A 20,880-nucleotide genomic window follows, 5' to 3' on the forward strand; every position below is an offset into this window, starting at 1 on the left:
TCATTGGTTACTTTAACATCATTTACCACAACAATGTCCAAGAGGGCGACGGTTCAGACAAGTAGATGGTTTGGAATAAATGAAAATAAGTGTGACACGAGTGCATGCATGCATGGCTGTGGTACCTCACAGGAGAACCAGTAGCTGTGTCTCATGTAAAATAATTTGGGGAATCATTAAAATGTTAATTTAAGATGTTATTTCCACATCAGTATGATTATACAGTTAAAACTGTAATAACCTATCTGATCTCTTGTTTGGTTGTAAATACTTGTAAATCACTATTTATATAAACTCCTACTTTTTATCACGTCATAAACTTTTTTAGATTTCAAAACTTCAAAATAAGAGTAATTTAATTTCCCTTTAAAGATTATGTGTTGGAGCAAAAGACTGTGGTCTTCATCACTTACAGTGGTTCCCAAAATAGCACCAACTGCTAATAAAATATCTGCTGGAAGGTTGTTTAGCAGCACCACTCTACCCACAACCTTATATGTGTATGTGATTCGTTTGTTTTTATTAGTAAAGAAGAAAAGTAGGTTGCAGTCAGCATGAGAAATACCCCTGCAAATGGGTCCTGATGTACAGAAAAGATTAATTCCTCGCATGTGAACTGTATAAACATTCACTTGTCTGCTAGTTTAGCTTGAGATTTAATAAAAAACACTTAAAAGACTTTTCCAGCTCAAAAGACAAGACGGTAATCCTCTCAGCGTGGGATCTGGGCTCATTAAAACACACCACCACTCTCGTCAGGAGAGGACCCGTCACCAGATGAACTGTGACCCATTTTGGGTGTGACCCCTTCGTTTAAGAAAAACCAGGCTGCAGAGTCTATTATTCAACATCCTGGGAACTAAACCTAAACCCAGCTCTCCTCTCATGTGCGAGCCAAGCGGAGTTTGAATCAGCAGCTGAATAAAAGCCTTTATGTGTTCTTTCAGCAGTTTAATGGACCAACCTCTCGAGCTGCAGCAACATTTCAGTGTGTGTGTGTGTGTGTGTGGAGGTGGGAGGTTAGAGGGTGGGAGGGGTTCAGGATACAGACTAGGGAGTGTGTCCTGCTGTTTGAACAATCACACCCAAACTTCCACTTCACCTCAATCAGCTGCTGGACATTTCCCTCCTCTAACCTCTCGTTCCCTTTTTTACTTCCACTCTCTTCCCATACTTAACATCAGTGGTTTCTTTTTCTCTCTCTCTGACTCTCATTCTGTTCCTCTGTGCAGGTCAATTCATTTTAATTCAGTCCAGTTCAATTTAGCAGGAGCTTTAGTGGCATATAAACTAAACAACTAATTACAGACACTGTTGTTAGTGTGACTGAGTAGCTTTTTCACGTCAAGGTCTAAAAGAACAAGAGCAAGAAAAATTCATAATTGTTCTCATTTCTTAGTAATTCATTTCATTGTGATGTTGCCTTGCACATGGGGGTGTGGAGTGCAGTAAATTCAGAATATACTGCTGTATTTAATTTTTTTAATTGAATCTTGCCTGTATCTTCAATAGATAACAGGGATTGATCTCCAGTCTCAGTTTCACCATGAAGAGAAACACATAATCTGCTGTTGCCACATTTTTCTCTTTTTTCTGTCCCCGTCTGTCTCTCTATGTGTTCTGACAACTCCCCCTTGTGTTCATGTTTGGTGCAGAGCACTCCAGCAGCCAGGGGGCGGATCGGAGGGTGGAGCTCCACCTCTCTGTGCTCTGCTCACAGGTACATTTTTTTAAAGGCTGTAAACCTAAGCTGCAAGTAGAGGTTGTCAGTGGTGGAAAATGACATGCAGGGCCAGTGATGTGCAATAAAGACAATTCACAGCAGCCAGATGTTGCTCTTAACTAAATGCAAGAAAGACTATAAGGGCCTAACTAACCATGGGAAGTTTTGTGGCTGGTTTGTTTCTGCTGCTGCTGATCTCCACAGGACAAGCTAATGGAGGTAAGGCTCTGCACAGGAGAGAGCAACCACTTTTCCACTTAACTGCCAGATACACAAGTTGCTATTGCTATTCTTATTATAATTGAATGATTTGTTGCATTTCTGTAAAAGAACAGGTGATACTGTGAACATGTAAATATATGTAGTTTTTAAAGGTTGTTAATGTAAAGCTAACTTTAACATTTGAGTTAGACAAGTGAGTCCCATGCCCTTGTAAAGAATTGACACAGGAGACAACAGTGATGATGTAAATTCTGTATTATTGTTTGATTGTTTGATTAAGCTAAAATGTGTCTGTGACAGTTGGCAGCTTAATGTTTAATCCAGTCTAATATTGTCTGCAGACATATGGCAATACACTGCTGGATACTGGATTATATTTTGGTAGGATGCTACTTGTGCTATGCACGGGAGCATCTGATGTCACACAGCTCGCCAAATTCCCTCCAACATGGTTCAAAGTTTAATTTTCCTCTAGTAACTTGTTTATTCAAGACAGTGTCATTGTTAACATTTTCCCAATTGCTCTTCCCTAAAAATATTTTCTTGTACACAGCAAAATCAGCATTCCTTTTAATAATTTTCCATCTAAAAATAATGATTTCTTCAGTGTTCCTGGATCCACACAAATCAGAGTTCATGTAACAAGCCGCCTTAGCTGCTCAGATCTGTATAAGCTCTGTAAGTTGACAACTTCTCAATCGACACTTCTGATCAAATCTGAATAATTGCTACTGAGATCTTATTATTTTCCAACAAAGGCACAGGAATAATATTTCAGGGCCACCAGCCTCGCCTCAGACAATCGTCCATGCCTCCATCCTTATACCTGCTCTTGACAGCGCATTAAAGACTTGCATTCACATTCAAGATGTGTCTGCGAGTGTAGGAAGATTACTAATAATCCAATGTTCACTGGTATCATAGAGGCAGATTAGATATAGTTGGAAAGACATGGGTTATACTGACAGCGGGCTTATAGGCTTTATGTAGAGCGGCATGCTGGGCCGCCCTGCTGACTGAGTATTTCTCACTGGGACCAGTCTTATAATATAATAATAGCCCTGATAATAAACTTTATTGTTTGCAGGCAGTGCATTTCCCAACCAGTAAAAGGATTTAAAGGTAATTATAACAAATAAGACCAAAACAGGCGAGAGGATAGAGTGTAACACATTTAAAAGATGGTGTTATTTTGTGTTTAACACAAATACAATCAAGATTACTTATCCTAACCTCAGCCAAAAAAGGCGTATTTAAACCATTCAACAAAAATGGTTCCTTATTTCCTGAGTCATTTTACAAATCAATCAGCAGTGTTGGCCAACTTTGCAGATGCTTTAACCGCCTGCAAGAAAAATAACATTAAGAGACTGAACACTTTGTTAGGTAATGGTTTGCCTGCAGGTAAAAGTCAAGCTTCTGTGTGATGTGGGGACATAAATTATTGGCTTTCATGTAATTATACTGTAGAGTTGTTGAACTGAACAGCTTTAGTGAGCAATGTAATTCATAAAATGTCCGTGCATTGGTTTTTCCTTCCCCTCGTGCCAGTTAGCTCTTTTTATTGAGATAAGTGAAGACAGACAGAGAGAGTCTGTTGCATAGAACAATGTATGTGGTTTTTGGATCTGTTTTTAACTGAATATTTTCATTCCTTTCTTGTGTTCAGTCTAGCTGCCTCTCTACACTGCAGCACTGTTTAGAGTGTCAGCCATCCCCACACACACACACACACACACACACACACACACACGTCTCTCTGACCTCTATTTTGTGTTACGCTTTCGATTGACAGTCATTTTGACAGAGTGCTCCAATACAGCTGCCTTGTAGATCAAGTCAATTAAAACCTGGACTGCTTTTTTTATTCACAGATGTGAGTGATGGCCTCACTATTAGATACAAATATGTTGTATTATATAGACACAATTCTGAATCCCTACCCCAACAAACTGCATGACTCTAGTAATCCCAACGGACGGTTGGTCCACCTCGTCGGCCCAGACTGAAATATCTCAGCCACTATCAGATGGATTTCCATGAAAAGTTTTGCAGACTAGTTTCAACATAATGTATCCTATTGATTTTGGAGACCTCCTGACTTTTTCTCTAGCAGCTTCATATCAGCTTCACTTTGTGCTTAGTACTATGTCAATGTAATCCTTCAGGGCACTTGCACCCGATCAAACTGCATCCGCTAAAAGTGCTACTGACAGGAATGCCAATGAATGTTATTCGAAGTGTCTGACAACGTTATGGAGATGAACCCTACAGAGACCTGTGAGATCCTTTCTGTTTAATCACAAACAGCTGTTTGTATCGTGATGTTCAAACCCACCGAACATCATCGACAAAAACAGTAATTTTACCTCACAGAACAGGAGTTTCTGGTCTGCCAGATCCAAATGAACCCTTTAAAACACACAATAACACAAACACACTAACTGATCAGGCCAAGTGCCTAGCAACTCCACTCTAAAATGATTGTTTTTATCAATGGAGTCTGGTGGCTTTGCACCGAGCAATATAATGGCTCTTTCTAGTTCTTTTCCATACAGACACTTTGAATAACAATCTGATTCTGTCAGTGGTAAAACCTTGCCCCAAAGGATTACATTACAACCACTGTTCTTGGCTATTATTAAAGTTTTTTTGTACCTAGTAGTCATTTCGAACACAAAATATTTAAAAATAGGGCCCAGGTTTAAAAATGCAGCAGTTATACTTAAATGTTCCAAGTTCAAACTAGACACATAGCTGTATAGTTGATATCTAGTGAATGAGTGAATTTAGACAGTTGGCATTTACATTTTCTCATCTAGATTTGGACGTTAACTACTTGTGCTGCGCCCCATAAGCTTTACGCCAACTAATGGCGTTATTAGTACTTTCAGAGCTGCTCTTCCATTGAGAAATGTTTGTACAACTAAATGTCCAATCTGCGTCATCTGGGTCAACAGGGAAGTCTAATTAGCATCAGAACATTTCAGGATGACCCACTCCAGAATGCATTAGTTGTCATTAATTGAATTTAGATAGCAGGTGTAAAGTGCAGAGTAGACACCACATTGACAAGCCAGTCAGTACAAATTAATGGAGTTGCCTTTGTGGGGAAAATGTGTTTGTCACCAAATGCTCATTACAGTTTTTAGCTGTTAGGAGATATTTTTGTATACAGATATAACTGAGGATGTAATTAAAATCTCTGGCTTGCTCTTTGATGATTCACAATAATTTGTAAAAGACCGCTGAGAGTGAGACATGGTTTCAAATCAAGCTAATATAAACAAAACACAATATGAACAACGTACACTATAATACAGACAACAATGGCAAAGTCTCCCAAAGTCTTAATAATATAATATTATAAGCATCATTATCTTTTGTTGCAGGGCCATTGGATTTCATTAGATTTGACAGGGCCTGATGGCATAGCACTGTATGTCAGCAGATTCATAAAATTGCTTTTGGATACTGTAAACGAACGACACAACACTAACACTTTCCATTCCTCACTCCAATTTCTCTCCTTCTTCATTGCTGTAGTGTCGTTCTACGGCGATGGCTACATCCACCTGCGGACACTGGAGGCGTCCATTCAGACGTCGCTCCATGTACGATTTCGAACCTCCAGTCAGACGGGGCTGCTGTTTCTGGCAGCTGGACGCAGAGACTTCTTGCTACTGGAGCTGACCTCTGGGCGCCTGCAGGTTAACTAAAGCAACTGACAGGAATCTGTTCGTGGGTGGCGAACAGCAAGAAAGACAAATTAGTCGGCTGTTAGCTTCCAAGAATACAAATGTTTCAACAGGATGTTTGTCAGTTTGCTTTTTGCCCCGGGAAAGAACATTTGGGTTTTTGTAATATTAACTCAAATAAGGAAAAGTAAAACCTGTCAAGAGACTCTCACATACAGATGCCTCATACCTTGAAAACAGGAGAAAATATTTGTCCCTTGGGCCATTTTAGCTCATATGCATTGGCATTTACTATCCTGAGGAGAGCCAGAGAGACATCTGAGCACACACAGGTGTCAGATTGCTTGTAGAGAGAAAAGAAAATAACTCCCTAGCTCTGGCTTCATTTCAGAACAAGTTCTGTCATGACCCAGGTTAAGAGATTGTTTAATGAAATCTCCAAGTACATGGAAAGGGTGCTGCTCATAAAAGAGTTAGGTTGCATTTGCGTTTCTAGAATAATCCTTTGATTTACATTTAACAAGTCCTTTGATTCTGTTTTTAATTCTGCACACAATTCACTTCTTGGTTATCATCCCTGATTTTCTCACTGTTTCTCTCCTCACCTCCACTTTCATCCCTCAGGTACGTCTTGATCTGGGCTCAGGTGAGCGTTCGTTTCGCTCAGAAAAGGGCATCTATCTTAGCGACCTGGCATGGCATACCATGGAGCTGATCCACGACGGCCATAATGTCACCATGACTGTGAACCGGAACTCTCATACTAACGTCCGTATGCCAGGACCAGATGTGGAGCTCAGTGTCGAGGACGGGCTTTTTGTTGGCGGGGCAGCGGGACTGAACCACCCATTCCTTCTCAACATCTCCACTGGGTTTAGAGGTTGCATAGATGAAGTTGTGTTCAATGAACATAACCTACTATCCAGCCTAAGGCCTTACTCTGGGTACAAGAGAGTCCGTGAAGTATCTTTGGGCTGTAGCCCGCAGTTTTCTGCAACAGAAGAAGATTCTGTTAGTTTTTTCAGCTCTAAAGCCTTTATCTCTCTCCCGCCTTGGGAGGTGCCTCAGGAGGGGGTGTTTGAATGTGAAATGCACCCCTCTGCAAGAGGAGAAGATGGTATTATCCTCTATAGCTCTGGCTACCAGGGAGGGTTTGTTGCCATAGAGATCAGAGATGGTCACCTGGTGGCAACGGTAGGAAATGGAGAGGGGAGTAAGACGGAGCTGCATTCTCTAACGTATGTCCACAACAACCACACCTGGTACCCCATCCAGCTGCACCTGCTACCCGACACCATTCAGCTGAAGGTGGGCAAGGAGTTAATCAAGTTCAACCTGGGTCCAGAGCTCCAGGTGGTCCAGCTCAAAGGGCCTCTCTTCCTGGGAGGGCTGGACGAAGAAGCCCGGGGAGAGGCAGCGCGAGCTGGGCTGATATCCGCTGTGCCTGGGGGGCGACAGGCTGGGGGAGGGGGCTCCTTCAAAGGTTGCCTCCGAGAAATTAGGGTGAACTCTCAGAGAACGGGCCTACCTCTTGCTACCGTCACCAAGGACATCACTGTGGGCTGTAAGACAGGGCAGACTCCAGAAGCAGTGACCAACAGCAGCCCGACAGATCGTCCAGAGTTTGATTCGACAACCACACAACCAACTACTAACAATAAGAAAAACCCCAACTTTTTGTTGCTGAGAAAGCTAGAGGTGATGGAGGGAGGCCGGGCACCACTGGAGCCCAAACACATGAGGGTAGGACTGCTTGTCTTTTGTTGATCTAGTTTTCCCTTTGAGTTATTTGAGTTCTGCATACTTGTCAGTAAAAATGAGCTGGTGTATGTATCGCTGATGTATAAGACATTTTTTGCACTCCCTTCCAGGTGAATCTGGATTTTCGGAAACTGGGCATTCATCCATCTCAGTTGATGTTCCGCATTGAGGGACAGCCAGTCCACGGCCAACTTCGGCTGGACCTCAGTGCAGACCCTAATGGGATGCTGGGCGAGGGGGAGGAGAGGACTATCACAATAGGAGCAGAAGAGGAAGACCGGACTTTCAGTATGCTGGACCTTTGGCAGGGCCGGGTGATGTACGTTCACAGTGGGTCAGAGGACCAGCAAGACTTTTTCATGTTTTCAGTCTTCAGCAATAAGAAGGAGCTTCCTGTGTTTCTGAAGGGCAACCGCCTGCACCGGTTTGAAATCAACATCAGTCCTGTAAATGATGCACCAGTGCTCAGCCTGCCGGAGGGAAACCTTTTCACTGTGGTGGAGAAGTCCAAACGACAGGTAGGTGCAGCAGAATGGCTGGATGGTATGTATTTATGTGTTAAGCATGAAATGAGAGTTAATACAACCACAATATCCCCAGCTGACAACGGATGTGCTCAGAGTGTCGGACCCTGACAGCAGTCCTGCAGAGCTGGTGTTCAGCTCCCTGGGAAACCTCAACACTGACGTCGGACACCTTGAGCACCAGGATTACCCCGGCAGGTGTGTGCCATGGCTTGTAAGGCTTTACAGTGCCTTGCAAATCTTCTTACAAACAATCATAGACGTCTACTAGAGAAGTGACTTTATATATATATACATACATATATACATATACATATATATTTTGATAAATAAAGTTTATATCTTCTCAACTTTATTGATCAAACTCTTCCAAACATATCACAGTGAAACTTAAACCACAATTAACCTTTGCAAACTGTGTATTCAGGCTTTAACAACATTGGGGGGTATTGAACAATTATTCCAACTTTATGGGCACCAGTGTATATTTGTGTGATTACAGTCTACCTCGTTGTTACTCGTCATGTATTCCTTATTTTTTTATGATAACTAGACTAAGCGATTTGTGTTCTGTGGCTGATCCTGACCGCCAGTCTCCTTCATCATCAGACATCATCAGACAAACCAACATAGTTGGAAAGGGAACAGAACAACGGAGTTAAAAGGATTTCCTTTATCTTGCAGGCCCATCAACTTGTTCTCCCTGAATGATCTAGAGGAGGGTAAGATCAGCTTTGTCCACACTGGGGCCCCCACCTCCAGGCTGGCACTTAGGGTCAGTGACGGGCTGAAGGTAAGTAAAGTAATAAGCTGTCACATAAAGGATGTGAGGTAGGGTTGGGACATTTTTAGTCAGGTGAACAGCTTTAGGAGTGACAATGTCAGTTTTTTAATCTTAACAGTATCTCAACATCTATTGGAAAGATCAGCTTATGCTGCAGTTTGTGTTTAGTGCTAATTAGCAATTGTTAACATACTAACATGTTAAACTAAAATGGTGAACATGGGAAACATTAGTATGCTAGCATTGTCTTTGTGAGCATGTTAACATGCAGATTCTAGCACTCTGTCCCTTAGTATAGCCTCACAGAGGCGCCAACATGGCTGTAGACTCAAGAATTGGTCTGAGTGATTTGTAGATAGTTGTGTTATTGCACCCACACACACATCGTGCCATTATTTAAGATGTTACATCAGTGAACTAACAGTGAAATGAGTGAGCAAAATATGGATTGGATATTGATATAAGCTTGATTAATCTCCTGTCCTCCCTTGTTTCTCTCCCTTCGTCCTCACCTCTGGTGTTTCCTTGTTCCCTGTCCTTTCTGCAGATGAGCAACACAGTAGTTTTGAGGATTATGGCAGTTCCACTCGAGCACAAGCTGGTGAATAACACTGGACTGGAGGTGAACCAAGGCGGGGCGTCTATCATCACAACCATTCACCTTGCAGTACAAGTTAATGTGGCTGATCAGGCAGTGGAAATCCGCTATGACGTTACAGAGTTGCCACAGTATGGTGAGCTCCAGCGGTTGCACTCAAGTGGCGACTGGAAACCAACAACTTCCTTCTCTCAGAAGCTCTTAGAAAAAGAACGGATCCGATACATCAGCACTTACCGTGGCCTTCAGACTCAGAACAACATCACAGATCAATTTAAATGTAAAATCATCATCGGTTCCCTGGCTACTGAGGAGGTCGTTTTCCTCATCATGGTACGCTGGATCCACTTCAAGGTTACTCGCAGCAAGATGGAGGTCAATGGTGTTCAGACTGTTGTTGTCACTCCAGAGGACCTCCATGTGATTTCTAAGGGTGTGAAACTCAATGAGAGCGACCTCTACTTCAGGCTTCTAACAGTCCCAAAGAAAGGGCAGCTGTGCCTCAACAACACAGCTCTGCAAAGGAACGCAACCTTCAGCCAAAACAATGTCACAGATGGCTTGGTGAAGTACGAGCTGCTCAACAGGCTTCACGATGACACAAGAGACACGTTCAGCTTTCAGGTCTTTTCAACAATTGCCAACTCAACAGTTTACGACTTCAGAATCAACATCAAAGCCGAGTCGAATATCATCACCGTCGTAAACAAAGGCCTCACAATCCTGGAAGGAGGAAGTAAAGTCATCAACAAAGACATCCTGTTCACTGAAACGGCAAGTAACCGCGAGGTCCACTACAGCATCACGGCAAGTCCCAGGCACGGGCAGATAAGGAGGATCAATCTTTCCAACTCAACCTCCATTAATGACAACATTATGACCTTCACAAATCAGGATATCATCGCGGAGAGGATCATGTACGTTCACGACGACAGCGAGACCAAGCAGGACTCCTTCACTTTTGAAATTGTGGTTTACAAACCGCACAAACACGGCAGCAAGAAGGAGGACAGAAACACAGCCGAACACACCTTTAATGTCTCTGTGCAGCTCGTCAATGATCAGAGACCTGTCAGGGTTGTCGATAAAGTTTTCCATGTAGCCCGTGAGGGGCGGAGGTTGGTGACCTTAAATGACCTTTGTTACCGGGATGATGACTCGGACTTTGAGGACAGTTGGCTGGTGTACACGCGGAGGGGGATTCCCATGGGAGAGTTGGTGCTGGCCAATGATACCAGTCACAAGCTGTATGAGTTCACACAGCGGGACCTCGAGCAGGTTAGCACCACTCATCCCTAATAAATAAGATTCTTGGTCATCCAGGTGGTGGATATTTAACAAGGCTACGTCAAAGGTATATGGAGCCACTGTGTAGGTCCTCAGATGTTTCCTTGTCACGCCTGTCGGAATAACAATCAGAAAAAAACACAGCTCAGTCCCCCTGTTAGTAAAGTTATGGAAGGAGGAGTTTTCAGTTAATACAAGATAAACAGGAAATCCAGCTGCCTTTGACTTCTACACACCCTGTTAAGTGTAATACTGTTGTTCCTTCAGCTTGTTCTTTAGAATCAGAATCAGAATCAGAATCAGAATCAGATTTATTGTCATCATACAGCAAAGTACAATTAGACTTCGTCTGACCTCTCCCATATAACATACCACAAGACATAAAGAGAAATATAAGAATATAAAAATAAGAAAAAGAAATATATATATATATACTTCATTTTTTTATAAAGCTTGCTGATGCTTTTTTCTCTTTTGTCATCATCTCTTCTTTTCTCTCCTCTCAGAAAAAGGTGTTGTTTGTCCACAGAGGAGTGAGTTTTGGGCGTTTTGTGCTTTTCGTAACAGATGGGAAACATTATGTCTCAACACTGCTGGAGGTGATTATAATGTGTTCACACTTTAAGTATTTACCAAGTTGTATTGATTTATTTAGAATTTTAAAGGGAAAATGCAACTGATCAACTCCAGTGTAAAAAGTGGAAGTTAGCAATGTGGCTGATTTTCTGGCTGGATGTTGATTAGCAACTGACTGAACAAAATACAGACAACATTTAGTGACATTTCCACTGACTGATGCTGTGTATAATTTATTTCTGGATCCGTTGTGTCACTGGCTGGTGCAGGTGATGGCCCAGGATCCCTACCTTCAGGTTGAGAACAACACCGGCCTCACGGTCCAGCGAAGTGGGAACACAACCCTGACCTCTGCCAACCTCAGCATCTTCAGCAACCTTGATATCAGAGACCCACAGGAAGTGACATTTGAGGTCTTCCTTCCGCCTAAAAACGGTGTGCTCTGCTTCAGTGATGGAGATCGTGAGACTGTAACGGAAGAAGATGCAATTTCAATATTCACCCAGCGAGACTTGGTGGCGGGACGCCTGGCGTATTACCATGATGGCAGCCATGAGTTGTCTGATTGGTTCAATGTGACGGCAAGAGCAAGAGAGAAGAGCACAGAGGGGCAACTTGACAGAGGGAGGAGGGAGGCACATCTGGACATTGGAGTGTCTGTAAAAATCTACCTGGAGAGTCACCAGAGGCCGCCAACAGTCATAACTAACCGTCCAGTGGTGGTGGCGGAGGGACAGAATGTCTCCATCAGCAGGGAGCACTTAGAGGTAAGCCAGTTACCATACCATAATATACGACTCATTTATTACTTCACTCACTGGAAGATAAGTTCACTGCATCTATATGAAGGTTTATTAGTTTTCATCTATGGCTGTGATCTTTCTGAGGGAACTTGCTGTATATAACAGAATGTTTTCTAAGTCAGTAAGTGGAGTGTGGATATCAGTGGAATCATTAGTGTAAGAGGGATGAGATAGTGTGTGGATGTTACAAGGTACATAAATGACCACGAGAGGAACTGAGGTAACGCTCCCAGACTGGCAGTGTGAAGAGTGAAGAAGAAAATCAGTAAAACCAAGGAGGGAGCACGAGTAACAGGACATGTGTACTATATCACCTACAAGTGTTATTTGATAATGGAGCCTGTTCTAAATAACTTGACATATTTCCATATTATTTGCTAATATGTACTGTTTTGGTTGAACAGGTGGTTCATGAGGACAGCCAGCCATCAGAGATAGTTTTTACCGTCCAAAGTCATCCCACCCTGGGCCTCCTTCAGAAGTTTCCCCCCAACTACAAGCACCGGAACAACAATGGAGAACAGCGGCGCCTCTATCAAGTACGGCCAACATCAACCCAGCTTTTGTTAGTTGTTAGAGCAGGAAGATGCTCCGCTATGTTCGTTAGCCACCAAACTTTGTCTGTCTGCAGTTTATCTGCTGGTTTTATCTGCTGATGCTGGAAACGGGTTAAAGGCCCTGAAAACCTATTTTCGTAATCAGCTTCTTACAATGAGCCACAGAGTCTTATGCAAACACAAGGTTTAGATCAACCTCAGACCTTTTCCACATTTCACACCTCTCTTTCTCATTCATATTTTCTGTCATTTTCCTCTTCGATCTATCAAAATAAGAACAAAAGTTTCAGCTTTAAAGTGTCAAAGGATGCAGAAAGAAAGAGCACATGATGGGTTTGTCTGCTCCTCCATGCAGGGCATCAGAGAGCGGCCAACAAACTCCTTCACTCAGGAAGATCTCAATCAGGGATTGATCATCTACCGTCAGCAAGCGTCAGGAAGCACCAACGACTCTGTTCTGTTGGAGGCAACCAATGGCGTCACAAAGGCCGGACCCATCAGGCTGGACATCGATATCATCCCTATCCTGCTTCCTCTACAGGTACGCAATGTATATCTAGATGTTATATCACCTGGGGAAAAGACAGGAATTACATGGAAAGGGAGAGAAATTGATTTTTCCACACAGAGGATTACATAAAGGAGGAATTACTCCATCAGTCCATCCCACTTCTAAGTGACCCATCATCTCGTGGTTGAATCTGCAGGTGTCCGACTTGACCCTTGATGAGGGCTCGTCTTTGCCACTGACCTCTGACATCATCAAGGTCGCCAATCATCACTTCTCAGGGATGAACTTCCTGTACCAGGTCATCGTTCCACCGCGATACGGACACTTGGAGCACAGCCGGATCCCTGGGATGCCCATCACTGCTTTCACCCACACCGAGGTTTGACTGAAAGCACACACACATACACGGGACATTTTTTTAGATTTTAGTTTGGACTGTTCTTTTTGTATGAGGTACATTGTAAAGAGTTTTTAGTTATGGTCCAATAAAGGTTTGTTCATTAGCAATGCACATTTCTCGATGCAACACTTTGGTGCCGGACTAAATGTGTTTGATATACAGTAGGTAATAAAAACACAACTTACTAAACTCTTTTCCTCTACTGCTTTCTTACTTAAGCTCTTCTTGTCAGAGCATCTAAAGATACTTTTTGAAAACACCTTTTAATGATATAAAGAGGCTTGGGAAAGATGTTTACAACTGTTAACGTGTTAATATGCTGAGAATCAATATACAGCAGTTCAATTCTGTTTTGTTGACCTATTGGTCTTAGCGGATTACCACAATGACTGCTTGATTACCTGGAAATCAGACACAATATCTGACTGATTGAGCATTCATCTCTGTGTAATAACATGCTTAGTGTTGTTCCGCTTGTTATTATTTGTTAGAATCCATGTCCACACAAAGCCTCTTCTCCTCGCTTCTGTCGTCAGGTGGAACGTGAGTACATCTCCTACATCCACGATGGCAGTGAAACACAAAGAGACAACTTCACCATCGTGGCCAATCAGACGGAAATCAGGAAGCACAGCCTGCCGTGCACCGTGCACATCAATGTCACACCCGTCAATGATGAGACTCCTGTTGTTGCAACCAATAAGGGTCTGAAGGTGGGGGGGTGACAATATACCTTATTAGGCAGATTTCATTGCCTTTCAACTGAGATAGACTACCTGTTTCCCCTTCTTCCAGTCTTTATGCTAAGCTAAGCATAAAATAAGTAGCCAAGTACAGACATGACAGTAACGCCCATCTTCTCACGTAATGAAGTTAATTTCCCAAAGTGTCGAACTATTCCTTTAATAGCTAAAGCCTCCTGTCCTTTCCTTCCACAGGTGTGGGTGGGTTCAGTGACAGAAATCACCATGAATGATCTTAGTGCAGAGGACTCGGACTCTCTGCCCGACTGGCTGGAGTTTGTCGTCACACCCCCCAGCAACGGCCACCTGGCCCTGAAGAGCGCCCCCTCCAGGCACATTCTGAACTTCACCCAGAACCACATACAAACTGGACAGCTGGTGTTCGTGCACAGTGGTGAGGATATTCCAGTAGTGTCATTTTTATCTTTTTCTAGACTTTTACGGATTCAGGAGTAAATGAAGGAGCGACCCTGCGGTTTTCTTGACGCTGACCGTGTTCTTGTGTAGGTGCTTTGTCTGGTGGCTTTCACTTCCAGGTGAACGACGGCTTGAACTTCGCCCCTCGCCAGATCTTCAGCACAACTGCCCACTCTCTGGTCCTCACCCTGCAGAGAAATCATCCAGTGGAGGTTTACCCAGGTGGGGATTTACTATGACAAACCTGGTTTGACACTTTGGACTCACATAAAGGCAGCCTAATTATAGTGAAAGATGGAAGGAGGGCCTGTGAAGGAGACATTTCACTACTCAAGTTCAATATCTAGATGTGGTCTTTGAATTAAATATAATATTAAAATATAATGATAATATAATTACATCCCTGTTTGCTTTTGGCCCATCTACCTTTTTGTGACTGTTTAAATTGGACGCGTGCTGACGTCTACTAATAATGCATTTAACCAGGACCTGTCACTGTCTTTCCTGTCTCTCACTGGGTTTCTGTTACCTTTAAAGGCTCCGTGACACCAATCACTGAGCAGGAGCTTCAGGCCGTAACCAATGATGTCGTCAACGTCAGAAGGAACCACTCTGTGATGTTTTCAGTCACCGCTCCTCCTAAACTTGGTCGGCTGGTCCGACGCATGCCAGACAACTCTACACAAAACATTACCATGTTCACACAAAGCATGGTACGGATGTGTGTGTGTGTGTGTGTGTGTGTGTGTGTGTGTGTGCGTGCATCAAATAAAATGATTCCCCTTCTCCCTCCTCATTTCCTCATCTCTGTCTCTCAGGTGAATGATGGAGTTATCCTGTATGATCAGAACAAGCCAGAGTCGGTGGGATGGTCGGCTGCAGACTCTTTCTCCTTCACTGTGTCCTCCCCTCCTGCTTTCCTTCCTCCACACGCCTTCAACATCTTAATCTCCTACCAGGCCAACGAGCATCATGACAGCCCTCAGCGCAGGACCAGACTACTGAACAACGCAGGTACTTTGTGACATTTATAGTAGAGTTGCCCCAGTTACAGGAGGATAAACTGTGGAAAGACAGGTTATATACATTCCAATGGATAAACTCTTGTTCCAGGAGACTGTAGTTCAATAGGACCAATTGTGGTGTTTGTATCTGTCGTTCAGGTGCTGTGGTCGCTGAGGGAGGCAGGGTGATGATTGACAATTCCAAACTCGATGCCTCCAATCTCCTTGGCAAAGTCCCAGAGGCGCACCGGAAAGATCACCATGTCCTGTACCGTGTGATTTCCCTGCCACGCCACGGGGCTCTGTCTGTACAAGGACACAACCTCACCAGGTGCTTGGCTGCATTCTTGCTGTCTCAGTCAATATACTGAACACTAAAATAAAGAAGAAGAGTCAAAGCAAATACTGTACATAATATCAGCACAACAACACAGATACTGCAGTTGAATTAACATTTATCGGATATTTTCATTTGTCATTGTCAAAAAAAAGATGCGTTGTTGAAAATTCACTACTGACTTTAGGGGTGGGATATGACAATTCCTCTCAGCTTTGATACAGTTCATGGATGGTTTCCATCATCAAGACAACATTTCAAATATGTGAGTGAATAACACGTTCTTTTATATTTGTCTTTTCTCAGGAACCAACCTGATTTCTCTCAGGTCACCCTAAACAACTTCGGCATCGCATACATCCACGATGACTCGGAGACGACCAGTGACAGCTTCACTTTCCGGGCCTGGGTGGCTCCCTTGAATCTCTCCTCCTCTTCCTCCTCATCTTCCTTGTCTGCTTTTTCTGCAGAATCCTCCTCCTCCCCTTCTTCCTCCTCCTTTTCCCCTCTCTATTCAGCCTCACCGTCCTCCCTTTCGTCATTAGATGTGGATTCTCAGCGGCGTGTCAAGGACAACCTGGCAGTGACTGAGATGTTCAACATCACAGTGACACCAGTCAACGACCAGCCGCCGCTCATCAGGAGCAGAGCCCCGAGCATGAAGGTCATAGTGGGAGAGAGAGTCGTGATTGGACCGGACAGTCTGCAGGTGGGCCAGTGTTAAGAGAGCAGGTGTAGCTGTGGTAAGGCTGCACAATTATGGTTCAAAATGGGCTGTTTACATGTGCACTCGTATCCCTTATCATATATCTTATTCATATCCTTGTATACATGATTCATCAGTATCCAGGTTTTTGATCATCTGTGTGCTGTTGAGTCTTAATGTCACCATGTGCAAAATATAGCTGTGATACTCCAAAAGCCTGATCATAACCAGGATACTGGTGCACACATAAATGCGTTCAATTCATTTCCTTCCACAAGATTTTATAAAGAGGAATTACGAGGAGGGGTTTTCTGTGCATACTCTGATTAACCAAACAGCGCTGAAATCTGTTAAAACACAAGCAACAATATTTGAATGTGAATGTTTATTTCTCCTTCTAAAATAAAACCCTGTCCATCTACATGTCCAGGTTGAGGATCACGACACCCCTCCAGAGGAGCTGCACTATCTTGTGATCAGTAAGCCCAACAATGGCTACCTGACGCTGGGAGAAAGGCCGGAGCCAGTTACCTCCTTCACCCAGTACGACGTCAACCACGGCCGGCTGCACTTTACACAACAGGTGAAGAGTCGGCCTGCAAGAATACAAATAAGTCTTGTTTTAGAGATGACTTCTATGATTTTTAGAGCCAGAGCACTTAAAAGTCAACCTATGCAATCTATAGGCTTTTTTTTTCAATTTAGTAGTCATTGATTTCCATTCTTTTTACTGTGGTGAAAATCTGATTTAAAACCTGTTTTATGTATGTAACTCATTTGCGTGTCTCATTTTCTTTAAAGTTGCGTCACTGTTGTGTGATAATGCAGCCGAGAGAAGGGGTTATTTTGGTTGATGTCTTTTTTGTGCTTTCATCCTTCCTCTGTCAGGGAGAGCCCTCAACGGGTGTTTTCTACTTAAATGTGACCGACGGTCATCATCGTCCGCTCTACAGGCTGTTTAGCTTGGAGGTGATAAAGCCCTCTGTCTCCATGGTGAACAACACTGGCCTGTCATTGGTTCAAGGCAGAACCGCTGTGGTTCTAACAACCAACCAGTTTGCAGCTCAAACCAACGGGCGCAGCCGGGCCAACATCACCTACACAGTCACCAAACACCCTCGCCACGGACGCATTGCTATTAATGACCAGGAAGTTATGAGCTTCTGCCATGAGGACCTGCAGTACGGCCGTGTCGTGTACCACATGACTGAGCTCAGCGAATCAGAGGATAGCTTCCAAGTCTCAGTGTCAGCCTCGTCGTCTGGTGTTGACTATGGAAACGTAACAGCACAGACAGTGAACGTAACTGTGCGTCCTCTGATCTACCTGAGGGAGCCAGTAAGAGTGCCCAGTGGTATCGCTGTGAAACTGGGGAAGGCCATGGTCGATGCCTCTGAGCTGGCGAGAATCAGCCGAGTCGACCCGGTCTTTGAGGTTCTATCTCCACCAAAACATGGAAAACTAGTCAAGGTAAAGCTGCTCATTGTAAGCTTTGGATACAATTTAAAGGGACATGACATAATGGTGTTTTTATATAAAGTCACAGCCAAGTTTTTAGGTTGTTTTCTTCAAATACAGACTCTCATTGTTGTACATTAATTTATATACAACTTCTGATAGAGTTAGAGTAAGTACAAACTGCATTGAATTGCTTGTTGGAAACCCCAACATCTGAGCCTTAAGAATCAGGTACTAAACAGCTTTGCAGTCTAGTCTTTACTGTCTAGAAGTTATAAAAGCGCATTTGACATTCATCATTTAAAACCCTTCAGTATCTTTGAACAAAGGTCATCAGTAAAACCAGCTTAACACTGTCTTAACATATTTATATAATGTTATATTTATATTAATATCATGTCATTTTAAGTTAGTGTGTTTGTTGATGTGTTGATGAAAACTTCATCCCAATCAGATCAGTATGCAAATGACAATTATAGAACCTCTGTGACTTGTGTCACTGATAATTGTATCATCTAATTTCACTTCACTGTCTCCTCTTCTATGTCTGCGTGTGCATGTATGTAGATGACTTATGACCCTAACCGAGCATCAGAGGTCCTGAAGTCATTTACATTCAGAGATGTGGTGCAGGGCCGCGTCGCCATCGAGGAGACTCTCAGTGACGGTGTCAACCGGGTCCGTGATAACAAGTCAGCGCTCACAACAGCTCGAGGCCACGCCCCCGCCACACCTCTCAATGATTCTTTCATCTTCCTGCTGAAGGCCGGAAACGTCCAGCCAGCGAAGGGCGAGCTTCACTTCACCATCTTTCCCCACCACCAGATGCATCATGGTCCAAGCACTTCAAATAAAGCAGACAGCGCAAGTCAAGAACACACGACAACCCGTCTGCCCACACAAAATAAGACCACTGCGGGAGGAGGAAGAGGAGGTGGGCGGGGGGGATCCACAACACACAGCAGGGTCGGGGTGGGTTTGGCCCCTCACATTTTGTCTCCTAAAAACCACAACAGGACACATCACAGGTTTAGGCCTCACGGCCGCTGGGGGAACCACACACGCAGTCATGGAGGAAGAACAGCGACTGGCGCAGAGGGAGCAGGAGGGGGTCAAAATCATGCCCCACAACCCCACACTCCTTCTGTCCCAGACAAAAACAGCCCAAGGAACCCTCCCGACACCCACCCAGTTCACGTAGAGGTCCTCCCTCGCCCCGCCTCTGACCCTCTCCTCATCATCCTGCCACTGCTGGCCTGCTTGCTCCTCATCATAATCCTCGTAGTTTTGATTCTGGTGTTCCGCCATCGTAAGGAGAAACAGGCCCAGCTTCGGCTCCTCCGGGAGCTCGCTGCGGTGGCGCTACCCACCGAGGGCAGCCCTTACCTGGGTCGAGCGGAGCAGAGCGTGGCTATGCCCTCTGTGGTAGTCACCCCATTAGGCCCTGCAAGCTGCCCCACCTCACCCTACCGGCTTCCCGTTGGTCCCAGGAGGAGGAGTCTAGCCCCTGGGATGACTTTCTGGGGGCCATTTGATGCTGAGGGAGCAGGCGATGATGGGAATAGCAGAGGGGGTAACAGTGATGAAAGAGACGATGTAACTTGTGGCAATGCGCTACCAGCCGTCACTGCAGGATTCAAGGACTGTCTGACATCTAGGTCCCCTCCGCCAACTCTTAAACACAACCAGTACTGGGTTTGATGAAAGTAATTCAAAGGAAAACTGTGCCTTAGAGGTGTATTCATGGTGTCAAGGGTATGAATGGCATGTGTGGACCCTCCAGGGGACACATATAGTCAACTAAGGCACATCTGACCGCTAGGAACTTTTTAAAGAGGACCAAAGATGCACATTTGTTGAAGAAATAGTTCCTTTTTGTGTAGGAAGTGTATGATCGCCATTGTATTTAAGCCATTTCACTGAACCAACTTGAACTGAACAGTAACTGTACTTATTGTATCTGGAAGACATCACCCAGCTGTGTGGGAGGTCTAAGGGACTATTCAAAGTAATCTACTAGTCCTGCTTAGGCAGCTGTTTGTCGTTGCTCTTTCAAGGTATTTTTCAGTTTTTGCAAAACTTTGCTGCGATGGCTGACCACCACTGGTTCCTTAATACAAAGATACCATTTTTATAACCACCAGTGTGACTGATTCCTCAAAACACTGGTTTTAACTTCTTGTGATGAAAACAGTATTATATTTTTGGATCTGTTGCTGAACAAGGAAGTGAAACTTAGACCGAGGTTTATTGCATTTACTGTAAAGGTAGTGAGATTTAATGTAGCTTAAGTTAAGTTAGCTCAAAGTGTGACTCCTCATTACTGTAACTGTACAGAGTCGATGTGCTACTTCTTCGGAGCCATGATTGTCAGCTGGTAGATCATAGTGACCGTTCGTACTGTAAAGCCTCTAAGTCCATGCATGCTAACTATTTTTATAACGTTCACCCCTCACGCACAGGTGTCAATCATTGTTCTGCACTTTTCTTAATCATTGTCTGTTTGGCAGCGAGCTGTCAAGTAACTATTTCTGGTAGTGATACAGTATTAACTCACAGTGAGATGTAAAGACAGAAGTAGTTTCCTCGGTTCTTTATCAACTTCAACATTTGACCCCTGTCATGCCAGCCTCTGTTTGCCACGCACTGTGAAAGATTTATTTTTAATAAATGATATTTCTTAAAGACGTCTGTGTGTTTAGCTCAGCGATCTTCCTTTTGTGCAATGTTTTTGCTCCATTAATGATCAGCAGCAACAGGCGGTCCATTTG

The 20,880-nt window shown here is 43.8% G+C and overlaps 1 protein-coding gene across 1 annotated transcript; it reads left to right on the forward strand.

The window, feature by feature from the left end:
- Nucleotides 1–1,878: 1,878 nt before the first annotated feature.
- LOC139219109 (chondroitin sulfate proteoglycan 4-like) lies at nucleotides 1,879–20,023 on the forward strand. Its single transcript, XM_070850904.1, has 22 exons — nucleotides 1,879–1,942; nucleotides 5,492–5,655; nucleotides 6,268–7,386; nucleotides 7,515–7,922; nucleotides 8,005–8,126; nucleotides 8,613–8,721; nucleotides 9,260–10,588; nucleotides 11,104–11,196; nucleotides 11,443–11,940; nucleotides 12,381–12,515; nucleotides 12,889–13,074; nucleotides 13,241–13,423; nucleotides 13,981–14,157; nucleotides 14,383–14,581; nucleotides 14,695–14,826; nucleotides 15,142–15,317; nucleotides 15,423–15,618; nucleotides 15,768–15,939; nucleotides 16,252–16,654; nucleotides 17,082–17,234; nucleotides 17,540–18,121; nucleotides 18,677–20,023. The coding sequence occupies exons 1-22, from the start codon at nucleotides 1,879–1,881 to the stop codon at nucleotides 19,808–19,810; spliced, it is 7,734 nt and encodes a 2,577-aa protein (XP_070707005.1). The 3' UTR covers nucleotides 19,811–20,023.
- Nucleotides 20,024–20,880: the final 857 nt, after the last annotated feature.

Source organism: Pempheris klunzingeri, chromosome 19, assembly GCF_042242105.1.
Source record: "Pempheris klunzingeri isolate RE-2024b chromosome 19, fPemKlu1.hap1, whole genome shotgun sequence".
NCBI classification, from domain to species: Eukaryota; Metazoa; Chordata; class Actinopteri; order Acropomatiformes; family Pempheridae; genus Pempheris; species Pempheris klunzingeri.

Bases quoted from the DNA above. Each gene is read 5' to 3' on its own strand.
- LOC139219109 (XM_070850904.1), top strand. From the start codon at position 1,879: ATGGGAAGTTTTGTGGCTGGTTTGTTTCTGCTGCTGCTGATCTCCACA. The intron at 11,941-12,380 runs GTAAGCCAGTTA...TTGGTTGAACAG, and splicing joins TCAGCAGGGAGCACTTAGAG to GTGGTTCATGAGGACAGCCA. The intron at 15,619-15,767 runs GTACTTTGTGAC...TCTGTCGTTCAG, and splicing joins CAGACTACTGAACAACGCAG to GTGCTGTGGTCGCTGAGGGA.